Source organism: Nesoenas mayeri, assembly GCF_963082525.1.
Source record: "Nesoenas mayeri genome assembly, chromosome: 24".
In the NCBI taxonomy this organism is placed as follows: Eukaryota; Metazoa; Chordata; class Aves; order Columbiformes; family Columbidae; genus Nesoenas; species Nesoenas mayeri.
The window spans coordinates 2132074-2158185 of NC_137546.1; the positions used below are offsets into that span (position 1 = coordinate 2132074).

At 42.5% G+C, this 26112-nt stretch overlaps 2 protein-coding genes across 15 annotated transcripts in view; both read left to right on the top strand.

Moving 5' to 3' along the window:
- Nucleotides 1–10125: 10125 nt before the first annotated feature.
- Nucleotides 10126–15978, top strand: UBE2J2 (ubiquitin conjugating enzyme E2 J2). Of its 2 annotated transcripts, none has more exons than XM_080358965.1 (7): nucleotides 10126–10320; nucleotides 11857–11987; nucleotides 12204–12244; nucleotides 13078–13180; nucleotides 13295–13433; nucleotides 13918–13998; nucleotides 14840–15978. In XM_080358965.1, exons 2-7 carry the CDS (start codon nucleotides 11857–11859, stop codon nucleotides 15122–15124), a joined length of 780 nt encoding a protein of 259 aa, XP_080215091.1. In that variant the 5' UTR covers nucleotides 10126–10320; the 3' UTR covers nucleotides 15125–15978. The 2 variants fall into 2 exon arrangements, with proteins under 2 accessions (XP_080215091.1, XP_080215092.1); XM_080358966.1 differs by lacking the exon at nucleotides 10126–10320 and adding an exon at nucleotides 11008–11360.
- The window catches only part of C1QTNF12 (C1q and TNF related 12), a 55227-nt gene continuing 44270 nt past the window's right edge, over nucleotides 15156–26112 (top strand). For 6 of the 13 annotated variants that reach the window (XR_013923286.1, XR_013923287.1, XR_013923288.1 and 3 more), the window contains exons 1-6: nucleotides 16130–16537; nucleotides 16665–17735; nucleotides 20799–20936; nucleotides 21225–21494; nucleotides 21611–21931; nucleotides 22244–22503. Coding sequence is in view for 10 of the 13 variants with exons in the window: in XM_080358955.1 (XP_080215081.1) it covers nucleotides 22333–22503 (171 nt within the window). In the remaining 3 variants the exon portion in view is untranslated. Of the gene's footprint in view, nucleotides 15242–15913; nucleotides 16025–16129; nucleotides 16538–16664; nucleotides 17736–18932; nucleotides 19060–20798; nucleotides 20937–21224; nucleotides 21495–21610; nucleotides 21932–22243; nucleotides 22504–26112 lie in introns of those variants that run through there. The other 7 variants (XM_080358960.1, XM_080358959.1, XM_080358958.1 and 4 more) reach the window with 7 other exon arrangements.

Below are 26112 nucleotides of genomic sequence, written 5' to 3' on the forward strand. Positions count from 1 at the left end.
ATTCACTGGATATGGATAATGTTTAGAGCTTGAAATCAGAGCAGTAGAGCTCCTGCCTGCCCTTTCAAATTGTCTGGAACCAGATTTTCTGTTACACTGGCAGTTGTGAAATACTCTCGTTTGCAGAGACAATCGAAATTTCTTGTGAAATCAAATTCAAAAACAAGGGAGAAAGGACAAAGATGAAGGAAAAGGTATTAATCTGATTTTGACTGATTGCAGCCCTGTTCACATAATTAACAATTGCTTTGTGCTGGATTTTGGTTTAGAATAACAAACCATTTAGAACCTTAATCTCAAATTTTAAAACGGTTATTCCAAAGTTCAGAATCCCACTAAACAGCTGCTATCAACATATTTTACTCCTCTTTGTCTTTGGTATCAAAAGGAAATGACACAAAAATATTTGGAAAGTGTTTTACGTTTTTAAAAATTCAGTGTTTGGGGTGTAAAAATTAAACTTCTCTTTAAAAAAAAGGCAATTTGCTGTTGAATGAACAGCTACAGCAGAGCTACATGTCACTGATCGATTCATTAAAAAACTCAGAACCCTGAAAACCTAATTCTGTCACATCCATTTATGTGTCCCCCACCCTTCTTTCTCTCTTCATTCTATATTGTGCAATAGAAAATGGCAACAAAAAAAAATCCTTGACAATTTTATTGCACAATGAGCATAAGACAAAATGTGTTGCTTCATGATGGCTGCAGGCTCAGTGCGGAGACTCCGGGCAGCACATCAGCCCTCCTGAGCCTGCCACGGGTTCTTCCTGCAGGAAATGGGGAGGAACTGGACACAGCGACAGCGCTGTCCCTCAATGTCCCTCAAACAAGACATCAGTTCTGTTTGCACTTGCTTGTTTGCCATCCTGGATCCTGAACTGGGAGGAGAGGGGAAGAAAATGCCTCTGCTGCTTCAAAAGTTGGTGTTTCCTTCAAAATACAGAAACAGGCTGTGGAGATAAGTCATGAGAAAGTCCTTTGGAGCTGCAAAAAGGCTGTGCTATAATTATTCTCAGTGGGACAGAAAATGTTTATGAGTGCTCATAGGACCGTGATGGAGGGAAGGAGTAAATATATTGCACGCCCAGTGTAGCGGCAGCGGAACTCAGTGGTTGCACACACGTTCTGCTTTCCGCAGGATGATGCCTCCCACGCTGGGAACCTTCAAACACCTTTCCATGAATTGCAATTCACTCCTCAGTTGAACTTAATGGAATCACATCCCATGAGCTGACCAAGACTTACTGTCTTGGAATCTTGTCATTTTGCTTTTAAGTTATGTTCCTGTTGCGTATTAAAGGAACTGTCCAAGCTCCTGACCCTCGGCTCTGCACTAACCTTGATTATCGTGCATACTCAGCACGGATGATACAGTTCTCACCCATTCTGCTGAAACAGAAATGAAAATCATGACTGTACATATGTCTTCGAATATGTGCACATCCTACTATCAGCACCAGCTCAGAGTAACAGGAAAAAGGTACAGAGAGTATCGTGCAGACAGAGAGAGGAGACTTGAGCTACTTCACATGGGCAAAAGAGTTAGTGAATTAATGTTCCTTGTGCAATGGACCCTGGCACATAGGGAAATCTACCAGGCAATAATTTTATTTATTGCATATTTTCTTACAATTGGTGCATGTGCTCTCTGCAGAGCAAATCTTTCTTTGGCTATTGTCGGGCATTAAGCAGAGGAACAGCACAGACAATGTAGAATGTTCAGCCCCTAATTGCATTTGCTATTGTTACAGCCTTGAGTGAAAAAGTCACAGAGGTTAAACTGGAAAAGCTCAGTGATGCTCAAATATTAATATTTTGTCCAATCTCATTTTAAAGGGCCAGAACAAGAGCTGCTGTGCTGTCTGGACTCCTTGTCAGAACACTGAATTGCAGTGAGGTGAGGCTGACCCGCCAGATAAAGGTGATTTTCATGTAAATCACCCTGTTTCTGGCTTACACAGGAATAACGGAGGATGCTTTAGCTACTCATTCATTAACACTTTCCCAGTTGGTTGAAAATTGCACTGAGAGGCCTAAAACAAATTAGCAAACTGAAATGACACATCAAACCCCCGACTTGTAGCAGCTTTCCCTGCCGTCATCCCATCCTGGAAACTTCTCTGTCATTTGCTGCCCACTAACCACACACACTTTCAGCTATTAACTTTCTCCCTTGCTGCATTTGTTTCACATCATCGTGCTCTCTCACACTTGCTTGTTTCATTATGGTCTATTATTCCTCAGCTTGCCTGTGTATTCCAGAGATTCCCAACTCTTCCTGCTATTTTGTTCTTCAGTCTGTGAGCTGAGACAAGGAGCCTTTGGCACCTGCTTCCTCTAGCACTGGAAGGGATACGGAGCACATCCTGCACCCTCCTGCCTTGAGGCTTTGTAGATCTACAGTTTAATCTTGATTTGTAGCACATCTTGCTTTACTCACATTAGTAGTTCCTGCATGAATGGCGTTTATTCTCCTGGAATGCTCCAGGTTAGTCTGTCGAACCATGTTCCCACATTTGCTCTCTTTATACGGGACGCCGCACACCAACGCGGTGCTCCTCTCTGAAATCACCGCGACTTGCCACCTCTGGTTTTGTGGAACCTCCCTCCTGCTGCTTTCTTCACGGCCACTGGATGAGCCAGTCTATTCCTCCTCCCACTCCAAGGCAGCCAAACTTCTGTGGGCAACTCTAGAGAAAGGAAACTCCCAGTTTTCCTCTTTGCGTTCGCTGTGTATGGACTTGAACTGGCATGCATTGGGCTCTGCCTCCCGTATTTTTTCCTGGTTCTTACTAACCAGAACTACTTTGTCATCTTGTCAAAGCAGAACATAATTGTTTCTCTGCTGTTCTACAAGAGAAAGAAGCAGCACTCAGAGGTGTTATGAAGCCAACTGCTTGTTCAGTCCTATGCAAGAGGCAGAACAAAGGCAGTCCCTGCCCTGGAGAGCTTTCAAACATTGCTTAATGTCTCCTTTTGATCCTGTCCCAGATGTTGCTGAACTGACTCTGATTTTTCAGGTGTTCTCATCTCCTGGAATCTCTGTGGTGCAGTTGTTTTCAGCAAAATTTCTTCTGGCAATCCCAACATTCATTGCTTTGCTTGTGTGATGCTTTGAGCCACGGCTGAGGGGATTTCTATCTTGAAAGCACAGTAAGCTATGCCTGCAGAAATAGGATAGCATTGGTGTACCTCGCTGTCCCTTGTGCGCTGGTTTGCATCTCACCAAAGCAGCTTCAGTTGCTGCAGAGGCTGCCAAACCTGCTCAAGGCAGCAGATAAACACTCCTGAACCTGTGCTGAGCTCCCTCGTGCTCTGCCTGAGTTAGCAAGGCGCATCCTCACAAAACCCAGAAATCGCAGCAACAAGCACATGCATATTCTGCTAGTCACCAGCCTTTTAAATATTCCTTAATTACCCCCTTTGCTATGAAAAGGCCCCACGTAACCTCTGCTTTTCAACAAGCCTCCGCCAGAGGCGCGTAGGGTTAAAAATGCAGCCTCAGTAGCAAAACGCTGCCTGCTTCCAGTATGACCAAGCGTTCATTTCCACTCACTCACCTCTCTGAGTAAGATGTCTGTAGCTGCTCCTGTCATCCCGCTGGGATATCACCTGCTTTTTTGCTTCTCTTCCTGTTCTCGTTTCTTTAGTCATAGGCCTTCATAGATGCTGTTCCACCTGTTCAGACCTGCCAACCCCTCAGCCAGTTTCAAAGACTCACAGGCTGGCGAAATCCTGCTTGCTAGTGGATTTTGTTTGTTTTTAATCCTACTCCAGCTCAGACGTGGTATCTGTAGGAATGCTGACGCTATTAGGACTGACAGAGGTTGGAGAACATCAGTAAAAGCTTCTTGTTCCGTGGACATGCAAGAGGCAACCATCCTGGAATCACAGACACCATAAATCCATCATAAACGAAGCCCGAATGTCCCCAGGCAGTTGTCCAAGCTGCTGGTAGACAGTATGTATGGCTCCTGCCTTCTGGCAACAGGCAAGCAGATCTCCCCTGGTGATCTCTTCTCCTCTCGGTACCCAGGAGAGAGATCGCAATGCTTGGTAGCAATTCACGGGGGTTAATCAATCCAATAACTTCAGGCTTTCCTTTTGGGAACTGGAACAGATGTCAACAAGAGGAAGAGGCTCTACAGGATGGCAGCTAGGAAGGACGGGAATGAAGAAACCGGGAACAAACTGCGCAAGGGCAAAACAGTCATTAGCAAATCAGTCACTGAAACTAGCTATTACATGTGGCTGTGTCAGCTGTCATGCCTCTTTAGATGGATGCTTTTTGGGTTAAACTCGGGTGCAATACTAGATTTTCCATCAGCAGCTTGTGAAGAATTCCTTCACCTTCTCATAGAACAGCTCTATCCGTGCCTGAGTCGGTAATTGCAAAATCACAGACCCAACAGCAAACATACAGACAGCTCTACACAGGCCACCAGTGCTGAGAACTTTAAAAAGCGCAATAATAACCCTCTAAATGCAGGTAAACCCTCAGGGAAGCATTGTGGCTGAAGAGAAGACCTGGCTTTAAAGAGCAGATAATTTTGTAGCCTTTAAATGACGCCAAAGGCCATCCAAAACACTTGAGCAATGTAAGGATTGCAGAGATGACTTATTTTTGACTCTTTTAAACTTGCAGAAGATGATCTGGGAGACCTATGAATGTCTTTGTGCTCTGAGTCTGGTTTGGGTCTGCTTTCTCACACGGGGTAGTAGTTGCCTGGTAAGCCCTAAGATTTGCTATTAATCACTTGTTTTTCATGCCCAGGAAAGCTTTACTGGCCAATCAAAGGGTAAAAACGCTGCCAGGTGACTTCCATAACCTGCGACTCACCATGAGTAACGTGCAGTGAATAGTCCACCTGAATAGCACAAATATTCCTGGTCTGACCTGTCAGTTCAGCACCAACAGAAAACCCTCCACAGAAGTCCCCAAACAACCCCTGAAAGTTACATCAGGAATGGTTCATAACCAAAAGGAGATAAACTCGGCTTAGTGATGTTTTCTCGCTGAATTAGCACCACATAAAACCCAAATACAGTCTACAAACTCTTCACAACCCGTTTGTTCAAAGTCTATGACGTGTTTGCTGGAGGATCTCTATTTGCCAAGGAAAACACAACCAACCAAAATGTAACAAGAATATATTAGATTTTCCCCACCTACCAGAACTGCAAAAGCAATGGTAATAAATACAAAACTCTACCCACAGACAAGGGCAGAGTTTGCCACAACATGGGCAAAGAGAAACCAACTTGAAAGCCTTAAACTCTTGAACTTTTCTTTTGCTGTGCAATCTTGGGCAAATCTTTCTGCCTCTCTCCCTGTTGCCTCATCTCTGAAATAGAGATAATGACACTTTGCAGCACTGTTGAGAGGGTTAATTGGTGTTTGTATAAAGCTTTGGTGATGTAAGCTGCCATGTAAGCACAGTGATGACTCTTGCTTTGATACTGCTTGGTAATTGCAGGACGGGTTGTAGTCATACTGTAGTATTTAAAAATATGTTTTTAAGAGGTATTCCTAGATATCATCTGATATTTTAAGGTGATCACTACTTACTCATGTATCAGACAAAGAGATGACAATTCTTTGTGCATTTAACAATCCTGCAGATACTTTCCCACAGTGTGCCAGGGTGCATCAGACCCCACAGATTTCGGCCTCATCAAATGAGCTCCTTGCAATGCAATTGCTTAACAGAAGAGATTTTCTTCTCACTTCATTGCATGAGAGGATAAGATCTTGAGATTATTTTCACTTCTAGAACCATTTATCATAAAGATGCGTACAGATCCAGAACAGCTGCAATTTGCACTTGCTGTGCAGGTCTCCAGAACTGAATGTACATCATGAGGGCTTGTATCCTGTACCTGATATTTGTTTCTGAAATTCTCTCTCCTCTGAAAGAGAATGCATTTACTCATGGCATGGGGACCGACAGGCTCTCCGTCTGCTCCAGCCGTTCCGGTGGCGCTCAGTGCGTGCCTGTTTCTCTCCAGGGACACGAAGGAAAAACCAGATCAGAAAGTGGAGTGGGAGAGCAAGGATTTACAACTCAGGCTAAGTTTAGCAGACACTCTGTAGCGCTTAGAAAGCTCTATAAACCAAATATTTCATCACTGAAAGGCTCCATTCCTCCTGTCAGCGCTGAGACAATTCTTCTAGGTCAAAACAGAGGCATATTTGTCAAAGAAATTCAGCAAAGCAGCCCCTTCCATGAGGCTTATCTTGTAATTAACCAGAGGAAAACAAACCATTGATCACCTCAGCCAGGATCTTCCTGTAGGAATAAGTATTTTAAACAAGTAAGAAATAATATTTGGACACAAAAACTCGCTATGAAATTGCAAATGATCTCTATGAAGAACGATTATCTATAGAGATCTGTGTAGAGATTACTTGGCTTTAAAGGAAGTTCAGCAGTAATGAAACCACAGCCATTATAAAGGCTGTTGAAGGCACAGGTCCATCTTGCAAGGTAATAGCTTAATAACATTCTAATCCCAGACATGCTGCACTATGGATACAAAGAGCAATGTAATCATACAAATGGCAAATACTAAAGAGCACGCGGAAGCAGTGAAAGGCTCTGAGTGAAAGCGATGAACAGCAAAGAGAAGCTGCCATGTCATACTGTTTGTCTTTGCATCTGAAGGTGATGTCATCAGAAGGCCACTGATGGCTGCGGAACAATTATCGTTTGGGAAACGTGGGATGGAGAGAGAGGTCAATGGGAACTAGGTCCTGGTGATGGAGTTCCTTACCCAGTACCCGCGGGATGGAGAAGGAAGAGCACTGACCTTTCTTTCCTCTTTCTGACTCAGAAACATGCCAGAATCATTTTGCAAGTGATACCATCTCCTTGTCAATCATTGTGAAGGAGGTTACGCCTGACTTCAGCCGGGAGAGGAAATCAAAGGGAAAAAATCCCTGGTTTCAGCAAGTTTATTGGGGATTTATCAGCAAGTTTATCAGGGATTTATCAGCAAGTTCATTGGGGATTTATCAGTGCTCGGGTTAAATTGCCTGTCATTTTATTTGGGTCACCTAAGGCCGCCTGCTTGGCTGCTGCCTCTCCAATTCAGACAGTAGAAAATGAAGTAAATCACAAAAAGCATGATGCCTGAAAATATTAATCAGTAATCTGGCCTATAAATGATCAGCATTGATCATTGTCATAAACATCTCCAGGATCACCATGCCCAGAGGTGTTTAAAAGATGCGCAGATGAGGTGCTTAGGGACATGGTTGAGTGATAGTGTTGGATTAATGGTTGGACTCAATGATCTTGAGGGTCTCTTCCAACCAAAATGACTCGATGAGTCTAGAACAGCAGTGATAATGGAAAACAAAGATGATGATTCATGTTTGGCACTTCCTGATGTGGAATTTCTAGTCCAGATTGCTCACAATAGGTGACACCAAGTGATTAAGTGTGAAAGCTCCCAGTAAAGCTAGATAAATAATACTGTCCTTTCTTGACACAAGACAAAAAATGAAGCTTCAAAACAATTTATGATTTCCTCATGATCAAGAATGAATCAGTGAGACTCGGGAACCACCACAGCCCTTCTCTGAAACTCAAGATAATCACCCCGGTTGAAGCTATTTATCAACAACTTATCAGTTTGCATTAAAAAAACGACAAGGATTAGTTTCCTAGGGAATCAAAGGGTTTGGGGGAGTTCTACAAAATAACATAGTTCTACTAGATAATAACACAGTTCTGTAATACTATGCAACAAACATGCATTATAGTGCCAAAACATTCCCTGGAGGGAAGTTACTCCACAAAAGCCACTATGGTGATTAAAGCAATAAAACCCCTCAGAAGGACAAATAAACAAAAATAAGGAGAACAAATATTTCCAAATATCTTTAAACTGTCTTTTGGCCAAAGATTAAAAGCAAGCCAACTTGGCAGCACTTTATGAGAAAGCCAAACCCCAAAAAACTTACCTTGTTTCATCCATCAATGAAATGGAGATACTTTTAGATAGGAAAGCAGCAAGATGTGTGAATGCAAATGACATTGCTCATCGTTTAGACCTGGAAGTGATGCACCTTGTACGCACTCGGAATTGGAAGGGAATTCAGGAAGGCGGGATGTAATTACTTGAACTAAATCAGGCCAAGTCATTAGCATTACTGTCCTGTACTCTTATAAAAATATCTCTGGAGGATGATTAGTCAAGGATGCCTGAATGTGGGCTCAGACAGTGGAAAACGTGATCAGTTAGTTCTTTGTTACAGACATGACCCCGGGACAGTGATTTAGTTTCTCAGTGTCATGGTTCATCTGCACACACTGAGTTGTGCAGTCAGCCCCTCTCCTGCTCCCACTGCAACGTGGCTGTTGATAACAGGACCTGTGAAATTGTTTCCCAAGGACACATCAAACATCTTTCTGGGATACCAGAACTCTCTGCTTCATCAGCATCCTTGAGGCATGGCTGCTCTTCCAAGTGTTTTCTGTCTTTCTAGACAATCTAAACAGATACTGGTGGCCACACTTACTGGACAAAGCGCATGCAAATGCTAATTAACCCTCACTACATTCCTCGGGCTGCGTTTTCTTTCTCAAATTATTTCTTCGTCCTCCAAGGTCAGCCTCAAAATACTCATTTGACTGCAAGTATGGAGCAGTGCATCAAGTACCACTTTAATTTGGTGGAGAAACTGAGGCAAAGGACTTACCCAAACGCACCACAAACAGAACAAATTCTGATTGTTGTTATTTGTATCTGACCTGAAAATTTGAAATGTTTTTCTTAGAATTAAAAGAAAATTTTCTGCAATGTGGAAGTCAGACAGCTACATATTTTATAAAGAATAATACAAAAGGTCTGTGTTCACAAGCACATAAAGGTGTTTTGCCGTCCTGTAACCACCCATGTGATCCTGCTGAGGGGCAACAACTCCAACCTTTATGAGACAGTGAAATGTCCCACTTGTCTCTATCCTGGAGTTAATCACTTTCCAAGTTAATTTAGCAGTATGCATTTATTTACTTGGTGCTTTTAATGATTTAAGAACATAAATTTGGAAGTTCTAGTGACTTCTTAAGCCCAGGTTGAAAATTTGCCTTCAAGCCATGATAGCAGTACACTAAGGATGCTTTACAGAGAGAGGAAATTCTATAGTGTGATTCATTTGCATCTTGGAAAACAACTGGGAAGAAATAAACTGCCCTGAGAAGCCTCAATCTACATTGTCATTAGTGTTGAGAATGACATTGGTGACAGAGGAATGGAATGTTAATGACAACACACTTATGCATTAAATACTTCGGGGTTGGGGAACATTGGAGAGAATGAGAGAGGTGTAAATATGAGCTCTGGAATCCCTTCAGCATTTCTTGGAGTCTCCAGGTTCGCACATTTCTCACGTTTCTAGACTTAGGTGAGTTAGTAGGAATTCCAGTGTAAATACAAAAAAAAAACCCCAAAAAGACAAAAAGGTCATTGTCTCAGGTCAAAGGGTATAAACCCAGGTATGTGTTACACTGCATGAGTTGTCGTGGGGAATTTATTAGGTGAAATACATGTAGGCTAACATAGTATTCTAATAATACCTTATATTTATACAGTGCCTTTTAAGTATAATCATTTATTATAAAGAGGTACTGACATCACAACCATTTATTCTTTTCCCCTTTCTTGCTGTTGATTCAGGAGATTTCTAGCCAAAAAAATAAAACCAAACACACATGCAACTAACTCTTTTTCAGGAAAGAAAAAGGAGGCAATCCTCAGATCCTTTCCAGGTATAATTTTATGTAAAGTCACAGTAACTGAATGGTGATGCCAAAGCCCGTCAGACTATTCCAACCCCTGACATTCTGATTCTGTGTGACTTTCTGCCTTGACGCTGCGACCGGACACAGGTGGTTTCCCAAAGGCGCGGGCTGTCCCCTCACCCGCGGGGTCTGGTAACAGCTTCATCTGTGGTAAAAGCCTCGTCTGTGGTAACAGCTTCTTCTATGGTAAACGCCAGGGAGCGCCCACAGCCTCCCCCGGGCCGCCATGACGGCGAACGGCCGGAAGCGGAAGTCACGCGACCCGCGGGTGACGCGCTCCCGGAAGGCGCCGGCGGCGCCGCGCAGGCTCCGCCTCGCCGGGCCGCCATCTTGGCTGGAGCCGCGCTCGCCGCAGCGGGAGGTGCGGGGGTCCGGGCCTGCCCTGCCCGCTCCTCTGGCTCCTGCGGCGCTCCCGCCCTCTCCCCGCTTCCTCCCTCCTTCCCTCGGCCTCCCGGTGCGGGCGGGTGAGGCGGTCCGGCGGCGGAGGGGCCTGCGCGAGCAGGGAGAGGTGAGCGGGCCCTGGAGCGGCGGGGCGGGCGCCTGAGGGAGCTCAGGGGGGACTGTGGGAAGGGTGTCACCCGCCCTCTGTCACCTCCTTGAGGACACCGTTCGGCTGCCCGAAGGCCGGCGGGTTCTTTCCTTCCTTCTAGGAAATTGTGTCGTCGAAATGGGGGCCGGGGGCCGCGCGTTCTGTAAATGCTGCCGGTTGTTTTCCGCCTGTAAGATACGAAGGTGCTTTCAGATGAGGTTTGGGTTGGGGTTAAAACCCCCGTGATGAAGTGCTGGGAAAATATCTTGATGTGTTTTTGCGGCCCGTAGCGAGGGGCGTTATTGCGAGGCCTCAGAACAAACGTATTACATTAAAAAAAGATGTGATTCAGTCCGTGTTTTAAAGTTAAAGCTGACTTTTTCAGAGAAAAAAATTATTCATTTTATGATTTTAAGGCCTGTGACTTAAAAACCTACGAATTCTTTCAAGGAAAAATACTGTAGGAGTATAACAATAATTTACAGACATTTTGACAAGAGCCAGATTAAACGCGTTTGTTTTGAGTAGTGTCCGAATACTTGACCACATACAATTGTTGCTTGTGGTTTAAATGTTATTTCTTTAATAAGGTATACTTGGCTGCCTGTTTGAAACAAAGAAACAGTAAGAGTTATAGGCATTTAACACACTTTTTGTATCAAATGCCGCTGTCATATTTTAAACATTGTCTTGTCTCTTCATACAAGCCGTTTGTAACACCTTTCCTCCTTGTTCTTGCCTGAATTTCCCTGTTTACAGCAAAGTCAGTGGCTCAGTTTCTCTGGGGAAAGTGAGTTAAGTAGCAGTTGTTAATTGGTGTGTGTTCTGTAGGTGCGTTGTGAGGGCTGCTTTGTCTCGAAAGCAGCATTGGGATTTCCTTTCTTCACACTGACTTGTCTCATTTGGGGTGAGGTCTTTGTTTGCCTGGAAGAGAATGATCTGGCTCAGATGTTCCGTTCTGTAACCTCAACTGACTCTTAGGCAGCAGAGCTGATGTAGAATCCTTCACCTCAAATAAGGTTATTGTGGGATTTTTTGTTTGTTATTTATTTCAAATAACTAGACGTGTAGAAACAGCAAATAAATTAAAATCATGGGTGAATTTACATAATAGATATTCAGACTGAATAGGGAAATTAATTACTCAAAAAGTATAAGCCCTTTAAAACAGTGTCATAGTGATGTGTGCAGGACTGGTTATTCAGGGTTCAGGTGGGTTCTATAATGCAGCGTATTTTCATGACGGTGCTTCACTGTAGTATATGAACAGCAGTGGTCTGGAAGGAGTATTTTCCCTAATTTACAGAATGTCTTGGGAGTGCGTTCAAGATTTTGCATGGTTCTTGCCACTCAAAAGTTATGGTAACTTAATTTACTGTTAAAAACCACTTTGTAAAATAGATTTTGCAAAAATCTGCAGCTGTGTTCAATGAACCAGAGTAGCTCTGCATCTCTTACAATTCTATTGAAATTGTGTTTTTATATATATATATGTATATTTTTTTTTTAAACTAGATGAGCAACAACAGTAATAAGAGAGCACCAACGACAGCGACCCAGAGACTTAAGCAAGACTACCTGCGAATTAAGAAAGATCCAGTGCCTTATATCTGTGCAGAGCCCCTCCCATCCAACATCCTGGAATGGTAAGAATTGGAAGGAACTGTTCGCTTGCTTGTGGAAAGAACGAGATTTTCCAGGTCTGCAAGTCCGACTCCCTCACTCCTACAGATTGTGTGGGAATTTGGGTCTGGGAGAATTGTGAAACTTTTGCTGAAGTGCTCCTGAATCTTCATTTTTCTAGAGAATTTGAGGCCTGATTGTACGCTGACTTTCATACTGTTTAAATTTCTTTGTCCTAGGCACTATGTTGTACGGGGACCTGAAATGACTCCTTATGAAGGTAAAAGTTGGCATGCAGCAAAAGCGTGCCTGTGCTTTATGTTGGGATTGACATGCCTGAGTAATTGTGTATCTATTTGAATGGGTAAAATAGAACTGCTGTAAATAGCTCTAAAAGCTGTTAGTGCAGTTTCCAAGCTGTCCCTGACTTGGGTGATAGTTTGTTGAAAAGAGGTAGTGGTACCACTGTTAGTAATTGTTCTGTTATCAAGGATTCTAACAAACCTACATTTAGGTTAAACTGAAGACAGATAATTTCCTATTAAGTGATTGCTAAAGGTCTTGGAGCAGATAACTCACTTTAGATAGTATGTGACAGTCAAAGACAACTTAAAAAATCCCGTTTTGTTACCACCTAATGTTCTTGGTGAACGGAGACATTTATTCTCTTTATGGATTTCTCTGGAGAAAGTGAGGAATGTCAAAGTCTGATTAATTTGTTGTAGTCACATATTTCACAGTGTCATTTTGAGCCTCTCACAAAATGCTTTTTGAAATTGGATTCTTCATAGGATTGTATTTGTAGTTACTTGTGTTTCTGAAACTAATCCATTTGTATTAAATACACTTTGGCTGGTTTTCCTTAAATGTGTTACGGACTTGGCAACAGAAAGTGCTGTTTGTAATATGCATGTGAGAGAATTGCCTCCAAAGTGAAACTACTGTAGTGGATCATTATTCCTGTGTTTTAGAGGCACAAGATAATGAGCTTGATCTCTTTAGTGTGAGGGGGAGAAGGAGAGAATTAAAGGGTTTTATTTGGCCCGTTTTGAGTAGCAGCTTAGGACTTTATCTTCATGCAAAATAAGTAATTCATCTCTTTATGTAATGCAGGTGGCTATTATCATGGGAAACTAATATTCCCCAGAGAATTTCCTTTTAAACCTCCTAGTATTTATATGATTACACCTAATGGAAGGTTTAAGTGTAATACAAGGTAAGGATTTTCTTCTAACACTTCAGCAATTAACACCATTTTATCAATATGTATAATGTGTAGTCATTCTAACCGCAAAACTAAACCATGCTGTCTGTTCTTATCCCTTTGAAGGTTGTGTCTTTCAATCACCGATTTCCACCCAGACACGTGGAATCCGGCTTGGTCGGTCTCGACGATCTTGACGGGCCTTCTTAGTTTTATGGTGGAAAAGGGCCCCACACTGGGCAGCATAGAGACGTCCGAGTTCACAGTAAGCGCCAGCACAGCACCCACCTTTCGGCAGCTTAGGGAATGTTAAACAGGACCTCAAAGTTAAACCAGCAGCAGCAGCTGGTGTTTTGGTGTCTCAGAAATGAATATGTTGTTGCCTGCTACAGAAGATAGGCAGATGAATCGAGTCAATTTTATGTAGTATATGAATGGGGAGAGGATCTCTTAAAGAATTTTAAATCTCTTTTAGTAAACAGTATGGTTAGGACTTTCTCTCTCCGTCCTTCCTCTGGAAGTGTCTGCCAAGCAGGCACATTAGAGTGCTAAGCCCACAAGTGAAGAATGGAGAAGATAATTTAGGTCTAGAAATATCTGTTGTAGTGAATAATATTCACAAGTATGAAATGTTAGAAACTAAGTTGGCTAGTGATTTGCACTGTTCTTGTGGGAAATAATCAGCTGATGAATATAAGCATATTAACTTTGTTTGTATGCAACTGCTAATAACTTTTTATCCTCCACAGAAAAGACAGCTCGCTGCACAAAGCTTAGCATTTAACTTAAAAGATAAAGTCTTCTGTGAGCTCTTCCCTGAAGTGGTGGAGGTAAGGGAACTCATCTGTGCAATGATTTGGTTTTCTGTTTTTCCGTTGCTCTGTGTAGATCTGTATACTAATTGTTTAGGACTGTTCCCAGACAATGGCTACTTTTGTCAATCTTGAAAGCCTTTTAAAAGGTGCTTTTGCTGCATGTAGGAGTTAAAAACTTGAATCTTGAAATGGAATTCTTTTTCTGCCACACAAAGATCCCATTGTATAGGGAATCAATTGTGTATTTAGGATTGGTATCACAGCCTTGACTGAGCTGTGCATACAGCAAACGTGGTTGTGGTCCCAATATTTTAGAATTAGATACTGTGTTTTCTTGAGTTTGAGTATGCCAGAAGATCAGAAATATTTTCTGCAGTACAGTTTTACTGGTACCTAAGTGACTGGGAAACTCTGAAGGCAATAATAGATACCTGCTGTTGTGTTCCATGCACTGGCAGATTTTTAACATGTAATACTTAACAGTCCTAATCCTTCTAAGCTCTGTGATTGCTTTCTTCATTGTTTTAATATCTTGTGTTAAAAACAAGCTGGGCATGCAAGACTTTTGATGGAAGAATTTCTTATTTCTGACAAAAGGCTTCTCAGAAAACGTACATGTGAACTACAAAAATACTTGGCCAAATGATTGTTAGTGTCAACTACTGAAGTAGGTCACTTTGGAAGGAGCTGGGGAGTCTGTACAGCTGTGTGTAATGCGGTTAATTTAGTTTAAAAGACACTGCAGTATGAAGAAGTGTACCATAGCCTTTCCCTATTCTGAAATCTTTTCAAAACATGCAGTAGCTTCATGACTTTTGCTTCCAACCATTCAGTTGTTTTTTTTTCCTTTCTCCAGGAAATCAAACAAAAACAGAAAGCACAAGAAGAGCTCAGTAACAGACCCCCATCCCTCCCTTTGCCAGATGTTGTCCCTGATGGGGAAGCACACTACGGGCAGAACGGAATCCCCCTTCTTAACGGGCACGTACCCTTGGCACCTGCCAACCATCCGGGTCTCCAACAGGCCAACCGTAACCATGGACTTTTAGGCGGAGCTTTGGCGAACTTGTTCGTTATAGTTGGTTTTGCAGCCTTTGCCTACACAGTCAAGTATGTACTGAGAAGCATAGCGCAAGAATGAGGAGGATGATGGTAAAAGAAATCCAAGACCAAATTAGTGGTAGTTGCAGAATGAGTGAGACTCTTTGGGCACCTGACTGACACTGGGATAATAAATACTTGTTTTACCAAGTTGCAGGTAAAACATTGGTTGGCTCATGGGTTATTTTTGAGAAATGAAATAGTTTGGATTAGTCAGAAAACTAAAAGAAGTTCTGCTCACAGATTCTCTTGTCCTCGCTGCTGTCTACTAGTGGCTCACAAACAAGTCAAAGCATTATTGATGGGACGCTAACATTTCTAGTGCTTTGATTTTTATAGCAGTCCTCCATCTGTGATTTGAAATTTGAAAATCTTAAGGAAATAAGGCTTTTTACTTCATTGAACAATTTTTAAAATTTCACAACTTACGCATATCGTATTTTATTTTCATTAGTACGGGTGTTGAAACGATTCAAGTAGAGGTTTCATGTGGACTTGGTAAGGGTTTGGTTCATGTGAACGTTGATGCTACAGAAGATTGCTGGTTTCTTTTTTAAAATAGAATGAACATCGTCGCATATCTAGTCAGTAGTGATTAGATGAGTGGGAAGATAACACCCTGTGTGTTAAATGTGTTGTCTAAATTGTCACAATGTAATTGAAGGTTTTATTTGGGCTGCAAGAAGTGCAGTTGTCAGCCTTTAGGAATGATTAGCGAGAAAAAGCATTTGAATCAGTCTGTAGTGGGGATGCCCGTATCCAGTATCGATTTGGGTTTCTTCACTTGCAGATTTCCATTCTGAGAGATGTGATATTTGAAAGCTGTAATACTTGATTTTGATCACAAGGTGCCACTGTTGAAAATAATAATAAAACTGCACACACCAATGGAGAGTTGATTGTGTATTCAGAAAATCTTCTCTGGATTTCTTGGACTTTGGTAAATGAAGTGACCCTAGCCCTTGGGAAGAGAAAGAGAGTCTGAAAAACAAACCAGCTTCATCAGAGTCAGCTGAATTAATCTGAAGTGTCACTAGTTGAAGTAAACCCTTAAAATCAGTTGTTCTTGCTTACTTGAAGATTTGCATAAACTTAAACCTCCATCACCACCAAAAGCCAAACCCCAAACCCTTCTAATTCGCCTGAGATTCTAGAAGCTTTTTGCTTTTAGGTGTAAGTTCACCACCATTCCCCTTCAGACAATTGATGACTGAAATTCCTGTTTGTTGATGGCATTACAGGGCTGTGGGTAAACACTAAAGCTCCTCGGGTAGTTCAGAAGTCTGCAATTACTTTTTTAACCAAGTTTGCTTGATTTCCCCTCCCTGCTTAATTTTATCCAAATGCTTTATTTCATCAGAGGCAAACTTACTGTGCCTTGTATGAGTGACAGGGATGCCTGGTCATCTGGGAAGAACACGCTCGCTGTTCGTGGCACAACAAACGGTCAGAGGTGATAGTGGCGTGAAAAGCTCTGCAAATAACTGCATAGTCTTATTTGAAGTATTGTTAAGAGCCCAAATAAATGTTACCTCATGTATCTAAGAATTTTTTTGAAACTCTTTTATTTTCCCTTTCAGATTTGTTCTCTCTGCGTGTTCTCGGTATCTCGAATTATAAGGAAAACGTACTGTTAACCCATGAGCCATGCAGCTTAGAGCAGCAGTAAATGTGACCAATTCTCTGCAATAGGTAGGAATTACCCAAACTAGCAGAACAGCTCTTTACTAAAGAAATCTTAAAGCAGTTCTTCCTGAGATAAGGAAGGGAAGGAGGAGGTGGGGTGTGAGGATGGAATTTGGAAAAGGCTGGATTTTAAAATGTATTTATAAGTATTTGATTTTTTTCTTTTTTTGTGATTTTTACCAAATCTTATTTATAACTATTTTTAATTTACCTCGTGTATGTGCTTAATCAGCTCTTTGAAAAAAAGAAGCACCGCTGTATCTGTGTAGAAGCATTTGGGTTCTGTCGGTCTGGGGCTGTGCTGGGTAGCAAGGGGGAGATATTTTCCCTGCACTGATGGCATTTTTGGGATGGCTTGTCAGACTGATAGTTTTTTTTTCAAAGCATATGGACCTGTTGCTGAGGCTGTTCTGCCTCATAGATCTCAGTATCATTGAGTCATGTTTGTTCTCACAATGCCTTTTATTACCATTGAGGTCGCCTACAGACAGGAGCTTATAGTTGGTTGTCTGTGTCTGTCTTCTGACAAAGTTCTTTTAGCCACATAAAGGCAAAGGCAAGGAGACCTTGGGCACGGGGTGTTTGCATCTTTTGTGAAATGTACCTAACCAAGGCAAAAGAACTAGTAAAACACGGAGATGTTGAATAAAAGGCATTTTATTATGTGACAAGAAATTTGCCTTAAGCTACACCCAAGTATTTGAATGGGGGGTCTCTTGTTTTTAGTAAGTCCCACGATTGGAAACAAAAAAATGTTGGTTAAACCCTGGACATGCTGCATCTTTTCTGAGGATTGGTTGTATTTAAAAAACAAACCAGACTTCCAATTGCCGTTTCTCTTCAGTAGCCTGGATTCAGAGAAAGACGCGACAGTCGTTTCGGGTGCTGTTTGTTGGACGCGAGGAGCAATCGCTGAATCCTTACGCCTGTGGCTTACGCAATTTTGATACATCTCCTTGCCTTTGGTAACAGAAGATTATTCCCTTTTGTGTAGGTTTTACTGTTTTGTGTTAAAAGCCTTTTTAGTAGTATGCAGTATCTGATCTTTTTGTTACCAAAGTCATTCGCTGGAGTAAACCATTCTTTGCCATGCAAAAATATTCTCATGCCCTGAAGCAGTGCATTAATTAATGTGATAAAACGAAACGCTGCCCCTCAGTATATGATATTGGAACAAATGTCTGGCCCTTCACTCTCATGCTGCCATTCCATGGATTTCTGTAAGGTTATTGTCACGGGCAGCAGGGAGTTTTTGCAGCTTCAATCAGAAGACATCTCAGTGGTCGCCTTTAAAGATCTCTTGAGTCTTAAATCCAGGGTTTGTGTGTAGCCGTAACATTTCTCCCCCTAAGATTTCAAGGTCACGGAAGTTCCTTTACTTGAAGCATGTACTGAGGAGTAGAAATGACTGCATTGTAAAGTTGTTTGTTCATAATAAACGTTCATGATAAAATTTATACTTTCTGTGGGACTGTTTTTGGGAAAGGAATCACTGGGAAGAAATCTAACTGGATATTTGTGGATTAGAAAGCAAATTATGGCTAAACTGCTCCCCCACCTCCAGGTTTCTTTTCTTTCCTGTGGTAAAACACCTCCAGAAGACCTACAGGTAATAACTTGTACATCTTTTGATAATGCAGTTCCTCTCCAGAGAGATATGTTACATGACATGACATGTCACAAATGTCACTGCAGTGCGGTCCCTGTTTTCAGTACCTACTCCGGGGCACGTAGGAGCTGCTCTAAGATGCTGTTTCACTGTTTTTACCAATAGTGATGATGTCTGGATGATTGGAACCTTGCTATTCCTTATAACTTGATGGAGTGGAAGTGGTTTTTTTTTGCTAGAGTGACATCTGTTGGAGCTGAGCTGCGTCCTTCTTAAGGCAGAAAAACCATGTTTTCAGTGAAAAAAGAGCCCGTGCACACGCACAAAAGGGAGACTATTGAGCATGACTCAAAGCGTTCGCATCTTGTGTTATTGAAAAGTCTTTTCTGGGCAAGGAGTGAGGATGATTTATTAGTGTTTGCCAGGAACCTTTTCCTAGCAGTAAAAGCTTTGCCCTAATGTTATTTCACATCTCGGTCGCTCCGCAGACCCCACTGCAAGAGAAACCCGATGCCTTTCAGCAAATGTTTCTGGGTTTTGCTGAAGCTCTCAGTGTTTCTGTGGGTTTGCCACGAGATGGCGAAATGATCCCGCCTGGATCCCGGGTGGGGAACGTGGGGGAGAAGCCCCGAAACGTGGAGGAGTTTGCAGAAAGCAACTGGAGTGGCCGTAAGCTCTTGGTCTGTCCTCCCAAAGTTGCTCTTTTTGTCTCCTGGTGTGTTTAGATCTGTTCTAACAGCTTTTGTATATTAACCCAATCGACAGCTTGAGTTTATAGCAGATTAGCATTGTGAAATTGTAGATTTAAACCTCGGGGATCTGTCACGGGAGTACTCCAGACCTTGATCTGCTGTGCAGGAGGGGTGGGGGCGTCAGTGGGAATGTCTTCTGTGTTGGCTTGAAAATCATTATCTCTGCAGCAAGGCTTAGAAGTTGTTCAATATGTCTCCAATGGGCAGCTCTGGGCAAATCCTGTTTTTTGCCCTTTTGCCCTTTGGGTATTTTTCTTAGCATAGTTAGGTAAGGTCTATCTTGAGTAAAAGGTGAATTGATTGAAAGATCAAATCACTGGTTTGTTGCCTGACTATTCAGTTTCCCCTCCAGCTTCACACACACTTCTTCGAGTGTTTGCAAATGCTGTATTTGGGTTCTTGCACACGGTTCTGAAATGTAAATGTGGCTTCTTATAATATCTTCCCTACCTGAAGACTTGCTTCATGCAGAATTGGTATTGTTACATTCTTCAGTATTCCTGTTATTGCTGCAATGGTGCAGAGCTCAGAGAATAAACTATTTGTCTCTTCAGTCGCTTTGAGATCCTTAGTTTGTGCTATTAAGTGCAATGTCGGCCTATTCCTATGGGGTTTTTTTTGGCAAATGGGGGTTGAATGTTATTTGTGCATTGGCAGGACTCAGGTGCTTTGGAACTGCTGCACTGAGGATGTGAGAGCAGCACCAGCCAGGTGTGCAATTCCCTACAGATAATTCAAATGCTGAATTGAAGGTTGGAGGGGAAAAACCAACCGTGCCAACGCTCGTTTCAGCCTATGGTTGAAATTAGCTATGATCACTTTGTCCTGCTGGACTGTCAAGTTATGTCGCTTTATGATTTCAAGCGTAGTTAGGATTCATTTCCCCCAAATGTGAGGATGTGGCTCTTGGGACGGGGAAGGGGATGGTGCAGGCTGACGGACGCAGCCCCAGAACGCCATCGCCCCGTTCCAGCCGGGAGTGTCATTTCTTGCCGTGGTGTGTGGACCTGTCAAGCTGTTTAGCTGCAATATGACAGATTGTCCTATTAATGTGTCATCAAGTGCACTTTTACAAATTCATGGCTTGTCTACAACTAACCTGAAAAAAGAGTCTTAAGTATGAGAAGGCGCCAAAGAAAGTTAAATATTATTAACAAATAAAGTCTGCCACGTAGTTTTGATGGAATGTGAGCTCGTTGGGGGAGGGGTGATATGCTGTTAACTATTTAGCTTCTGTATAACTTCCCTTCTTACTCTCTCTTCTCTTTCCCAAACTCCATTTCTCCCGAAAGATGCTTTAAAAAGAAAGACCTATGTTCTGCTTCTTGAGTTTGCACTCAGATTGTTCATGCCTCAGTTTCCCCAAGCCTGCGTTATAACAGAACTGATCCATGGTAAAGGGGTTATTAAAGCAAATCTGTTGCTTGCTGACTGCATAAGGGAGTTCAAATTATGTGATCAATCTTTTACCATTCTTGGGCTTTCTCATGGTACCATCTCAGATAAATTTTGCATCTCTCCGTTTTGTAGAAAGAAGAGGGATATTTGTTCTGCGTGGTGAGGAACTGACAAAGATTTGCCGACCGTCCAAGTGCTTCAAGATCTCCCTTCTGAAATGCTCGTAGGAGATGTATAACCTTTGGGTTTCTGTTCTTTTTAATAAACAGCCCACACTTCTGTAGAGAAAGGAGCAAGCCCCCGTGGAGCCGGGCTCTGAGGAGAGCGGGGGGAGAGCATTCTGTGGAGCGGAGCCGCTCGAGTCTGCAGCACGAGTTCCCATGTATCAACGTGTGGTGCGATGCTGAGTGCGTATTCCAAGCCACATATTTTTAGCTCTACCACACGCTCGTGTACAGTATTACAAACTTCCCAGAAAAATGGTGATTTCTCGGAGATAATGAAGGGGAGGTACGGAACAGGGCTGAGGGGAGGGAGCAGGGAACGGGCATTGATTTAAATCTGCCTGGCACACGGGCCAGCTCCACTTATCAGTGAGTCTAATAGGAATGTGAAGAGAATAGGCTTGACAGCTCATTAGAATGTGATCCCTCCTCCTTTTTTTCCTCCTTTTTTTTTTTTCCCCTTTCTTGAAGTTGATGGAAACTCATTCAGGAAAGAAGTACTTATTTGCTGAGGTAAAGCAGAAGCTGAGGAGGGTTTTGCCAGGGTGCAGCTGAGGAAAGGAGCAGCGAGAAAAATCAGATGTGATCTACACTCAGAGGTACCTGAAATCTTGCCTAGTGCGAGGGGAGATGAGGATGAAGAAGACGTGAGATTCCACATCCTGACAGCTGCTTGCGGCATCGGGACGTACTGCTCGTCATCTCGCTAAAGAGAAGCGAAGATAAACCCAGTTAAGGAGGGTGAGAAGCTAGACTTAGGACAGCTACCTGCTCCTAATGGTCCTAGGTACATCCTCAGATTCTTTGCTTCTCCCTGTTTTAACTTGTATGATATGAGAAATTTATTTTCTCCTTAGAAGGCTGAGCACTTGGCTGAGCTGCGATGCTTTCGGCTGCTTCAGAAGAGCAGCGGCTGTAGCAACCTTGGCTTCCAGTTCCCCAGCATCTTGAAAGGAAAGGATGAGGACTTGTCACTGAGGAAAGGGAAGCATCATCCACGAGAGAATGGACAGAACGTATTCAATCCTGCTTTGAACGGAACACAACGCTTCAGATGACAGAAAGCGAAATCTCCTGTTGAAGAGGAACAGCGGAACAACCCCCCCAATGAATTTGTGTTGTCAGTTCCAGCCTGAGCAACTATTGCCCTGAGCAATTTGACTTCTCCAGGTTTCATAGTTGAGTGCATTTTAAACGAGTCTGAAGTCTTATTTGGGGGGGGGAGCGACACTTCAAGGTGGGTGGCAGGACTTTCCAGGGCCTCTTGTATTTATGTAAGCTTCGAGAGCCTGAATGGACTTACCTCTTTCTTCGAGTGAATCCAGATTTTCAAACAAATTTGTCTATACCATTTCCATGTGTCCTGCTTGAACAGAGACCTCTCCGGCAACCAGCGCATCCATGTGTGCTGCTCATTTGACATTGCAGAGCCCAGAGAATCATCTTTAATACTTCTAACCTTTTTAATTTTTTATTTTTATTTTTTTTAGAGAGAAGTCTGTGTCTACCCCTGTTATTGGTGGTGAAGCTTTCTGTGCTTGGACAGTGCTCTTCCTGACTTGGCCCCTCCCTTTCCAAAATGAAGGGCTGCACCTGGGTATTTGTGGCAACTTTACTGTGTCAGCAGTTTTGCCTCTTCAGAGTTATGGCAGCAAAGAGGGAGAGAAAGATGAAGAAAGAACCTAATCAGTACACAGAGCCTTTGAATGCCACTCTCTCCAACAGTGAAGAAGTGCACAGACATCCCAAGGTAGGTGTTTATGTGTTGTCAGGGCTTGGTAGAACTTATTTCTGGCAGTAATGTGATGCTGGTTCCTTTTCTCAATGATTGAGGCAACCTTGCCAAATTCTATTTGATTTTAAAGGGGAATGTTCTCCCTTTTGCCTTTGCATGTTTGATTTTCTAGCTTCCTGAAGCAAACCCTGGAATACTGCAGTGTATGATTATAATTTATCTTAGACTATGCATGACTGAAGTTCCAGTCCTATAGTAGCTGACTAAAGATATTTTGGAGTTCTTGTGTATGAACACTATCCTGTTCAGAAACAACTGATTAAAAAAAGGCAAGTGGGCTATTGCAGTAAAATAATGATAGTGAAAAATTACTGTATCTCTTGCAGGCAAACCCTTTACTCTCTGGAATGTTATTCCAAAACTCTTAGGCAACAGTATAAACACCTGAGCATGCCTGAGCTTTCTTTGCACTGCACCTTCGTCATTGAAAAGTACAGATGAGAAAAATGTTGATGTTTGAGGTGATTGTAGCTCTTGTAGGAAAGAATTCGCGATGGTAGTAATTGTGTCAGACTGTGTGTTTGATACTCAGTGGCTGTCACTGATGACTTGCTGGGCTTAGGGGGTGAATTTTGCAGGGTAGGATCCTTCCTGTTACATATTTGGGAGAATCGCCCCAGGTTGAAAGCTGCTAAGTCAATTGATCAGAGCCCCCAAATCCTTTAAGATGAAGACTTGCATTAGAATGCTTGGGAGTTGGAGAGGGGGTTATGGAATTAAAAGCAGGCCCTAGGATTAGGAGCAGGATGAAATGGGAGACTGCAACCCTGATAGAGGAGGGAGTCTCCTTGTCACACAGCCCCTTCTCTCTCCCCTGCTCACACAAAAATGTCCCTTGTTTCAAATGGAGGTGACCTCTACAACATGACTTTGATCACAAGCATTAGGGATGGCAGTCACTATAGCGCTAGAGGAACAAACCTGTCAAAAACTGAGGCATGGCAGAGGGGGCAAGTTAGAACAATTGGGCTGACATTCTAAATATCCTCTTCAATGCTATTGTGAGAGTAATTGGTTAAGGTTGGGCAAGTCTGGGAAACAGTCCTCTCTATAAAAAAGCTGGCTGCTGCACTTACAATTATCATTAGGGGACTGTAAGCAGCTTTTCTTCAGTTAATTTTTGTTGTTGTGTGTTGCAATGCTCTGTCAGGACAGGTTGTGTACATGATAAATTCTTGAGGTGCTTATAATCAATCACTTTCTCCTGCTCTCTCTGGAACTGTTTCATTCTGCTTATGCAAAAGGGGCTGGAAACATATCTGGTGCAACTAAATTTTAGTCTATTCTGGAATTAATTTGGCTTGATGTGAAATGTATTGGGCCACATGCAGAATATATTCCGATTGCAAAAGCAAGCAGAAACCGGTCCTGGTTAATTCTGATATAGTCATCCATATGTTATTGCTAGAAGAAACACAGCACTCGTTCGGAGGCTCGTGGGCATTCATTAAAACAGACATTGTTTGGAAGCTGCTGTTTCTGTGTTGAAATACTTTGCTTGAGAATATCCATGGCAAAGGTTTGGCTGCAGCAGGAGCTGGCGAGTTCCGTGCAGGCAGGTTCTGTATAATAAGGGTAGGACGAACCCAAATCTTTGATGTCAATGCTTATGAGCTCTGCTTGATATCCACTCCCAAATTTTGCAATGTGAACTCTTCTCCTTGGAATCTATTTGAGGCTGAAGTCCAGGCTCGGTTAAGAACTCCTTCTAGATGGCAGGGGTGACTGTATTGGATTTTATATTTATAGAGCACCTGCCCAAGCTAAGCGATTATGTCACATATACTATAAATGCAGAACTGCCACCATTTCTGCAGTAAATGACAGTTGCCATTTACAGCAAACATCACGATTTATATTCGCTAAGGGAATGAGTAAAGTAATAGTAAATCTACCCTTACCTATCAAGCTACAGGAAGACTGAAAGCATTTCTTGTTGGAAGACTGATCTCTCTGAGCCTTGAAGGTGCTTCTGTGAGCAGTTTTGTTTCACGAAAGGATGCCCCGCGCAGGAAAGTGAAGCAGCAGCAGTGTCCCGTTTCATTTCTCCACAGCGCATAACAGGAAAGGTGGAATTTTCTTTGGCCTTGTACAGTAAAAATGAAGGCTGTGTTTACCTTGGAAGGCTCTGTGGCCAGCTGGTAGGTTTATCAAAGCAGGAGGAGCAGGGAATGAAATACTAGCTGAGAGCAGTGATTTTTATTCATGCTGTTGAAAAGGTAGATGTGTTTTCCTTCTAATTAAACAAAACAATTTGGGACAGATTTCTCTTGGGAATTGTTTTTAAATAGGAGTGGAGAAAGCTCTCCTTTAACATTCACAGTGCCTGAGTCGTGGTGAAACCTCTACCTAAACCAGGGAAGCACAAGTCTCAAATCTCCTGATAAACCTGACATTTCCAAGGACATAGGAAGTGTGTTGGTTTGTTTATTTAGAAAATAAAGTGTTTCTCCAGTCTTTGCTGAGTTGCTGTCAATGTGATGTGCCTGCCAGGCACAGATGGACTAAGAGCAGAACATGACAGGAACATCCAGAGGTTTTCATCTACTGGAGCTTCTCACTTTGTGTGTGGCTCCGTACCTGCAGCTGCCACTTGCCAGGCTCGGCTGCCCCTTTCCAGGCACAGATCTTGTCCTGCAAGTTGTGATATTTTACTGTCAGCATCCCAGTGACATTTCAGGGATGACTTGAAATCAACAGGATTTGACCTTCAGTGGCATTTCTGCAAGAAATAGTGTAACGTTTTAAAGTTAGTTACCCACTTCGCAGCCAAGGAGTCCTTGAAAATTTGTGATCCTTCTGTCTCTGTTAAATATCCAGGACTAGGTCTCCCTGGTTTTATTACTTAAATCTCTCAGAATTATTTCTCTGGGGCCTTTTGCTTCCAGTTTAAAGCAGCAGCTGGTTCAATGACGTTGCCCAAGTTGCATTCCTCCTCTGTAAAGAGATTTCACTCTCAGCCTGAAGTGTGTGATTGCACGTGTAATTGAGAGAAGTATTTGCGGGCCTGACAAGTGTTAAAGCCACGGGGGAGGCTGGACTGTGAGCTATTTGTAGCGGAAGGTGTTATCTTTCATGTCATCATTGTCAGTCTTGCTCTGGCACATTATGAACAAGAAGGGCTGTAACAAATAACATCCATTAGGCTCATTAAATTCATTATGGGCAGTTTGTGTTGAAGTGGAGGGCAGGAGCTTTTCGGGATAGCCATTTAGAGGAGTGAAGAATAATTTTTCAATCACAAAACATAGTGGGAATTTAGGTAGGAATTTCATTTCAGATTTGGCTAAGATACCAAACCTAACGCTTCTGCTCTAGGGAAAATTCTGGAGAGATCCATAAAAACCACAAGCGGTCAGTACCTTGGTTTTACATCTCATTAATAACCAAGAGTGTGTATAACTGTAAGTTGTTAGCAGCTGTCACAGGATTTTTCATGCTAAAAAGAAAAAGTGGCCTGTCACTTTTTAACCTGTTCCAAGTAAAATACACTACTGAAATAATTTGCTCCTAATTTCATAACGAAGCTGACAATACTCTCGTTGGTGTAAATCAGGTGTAACA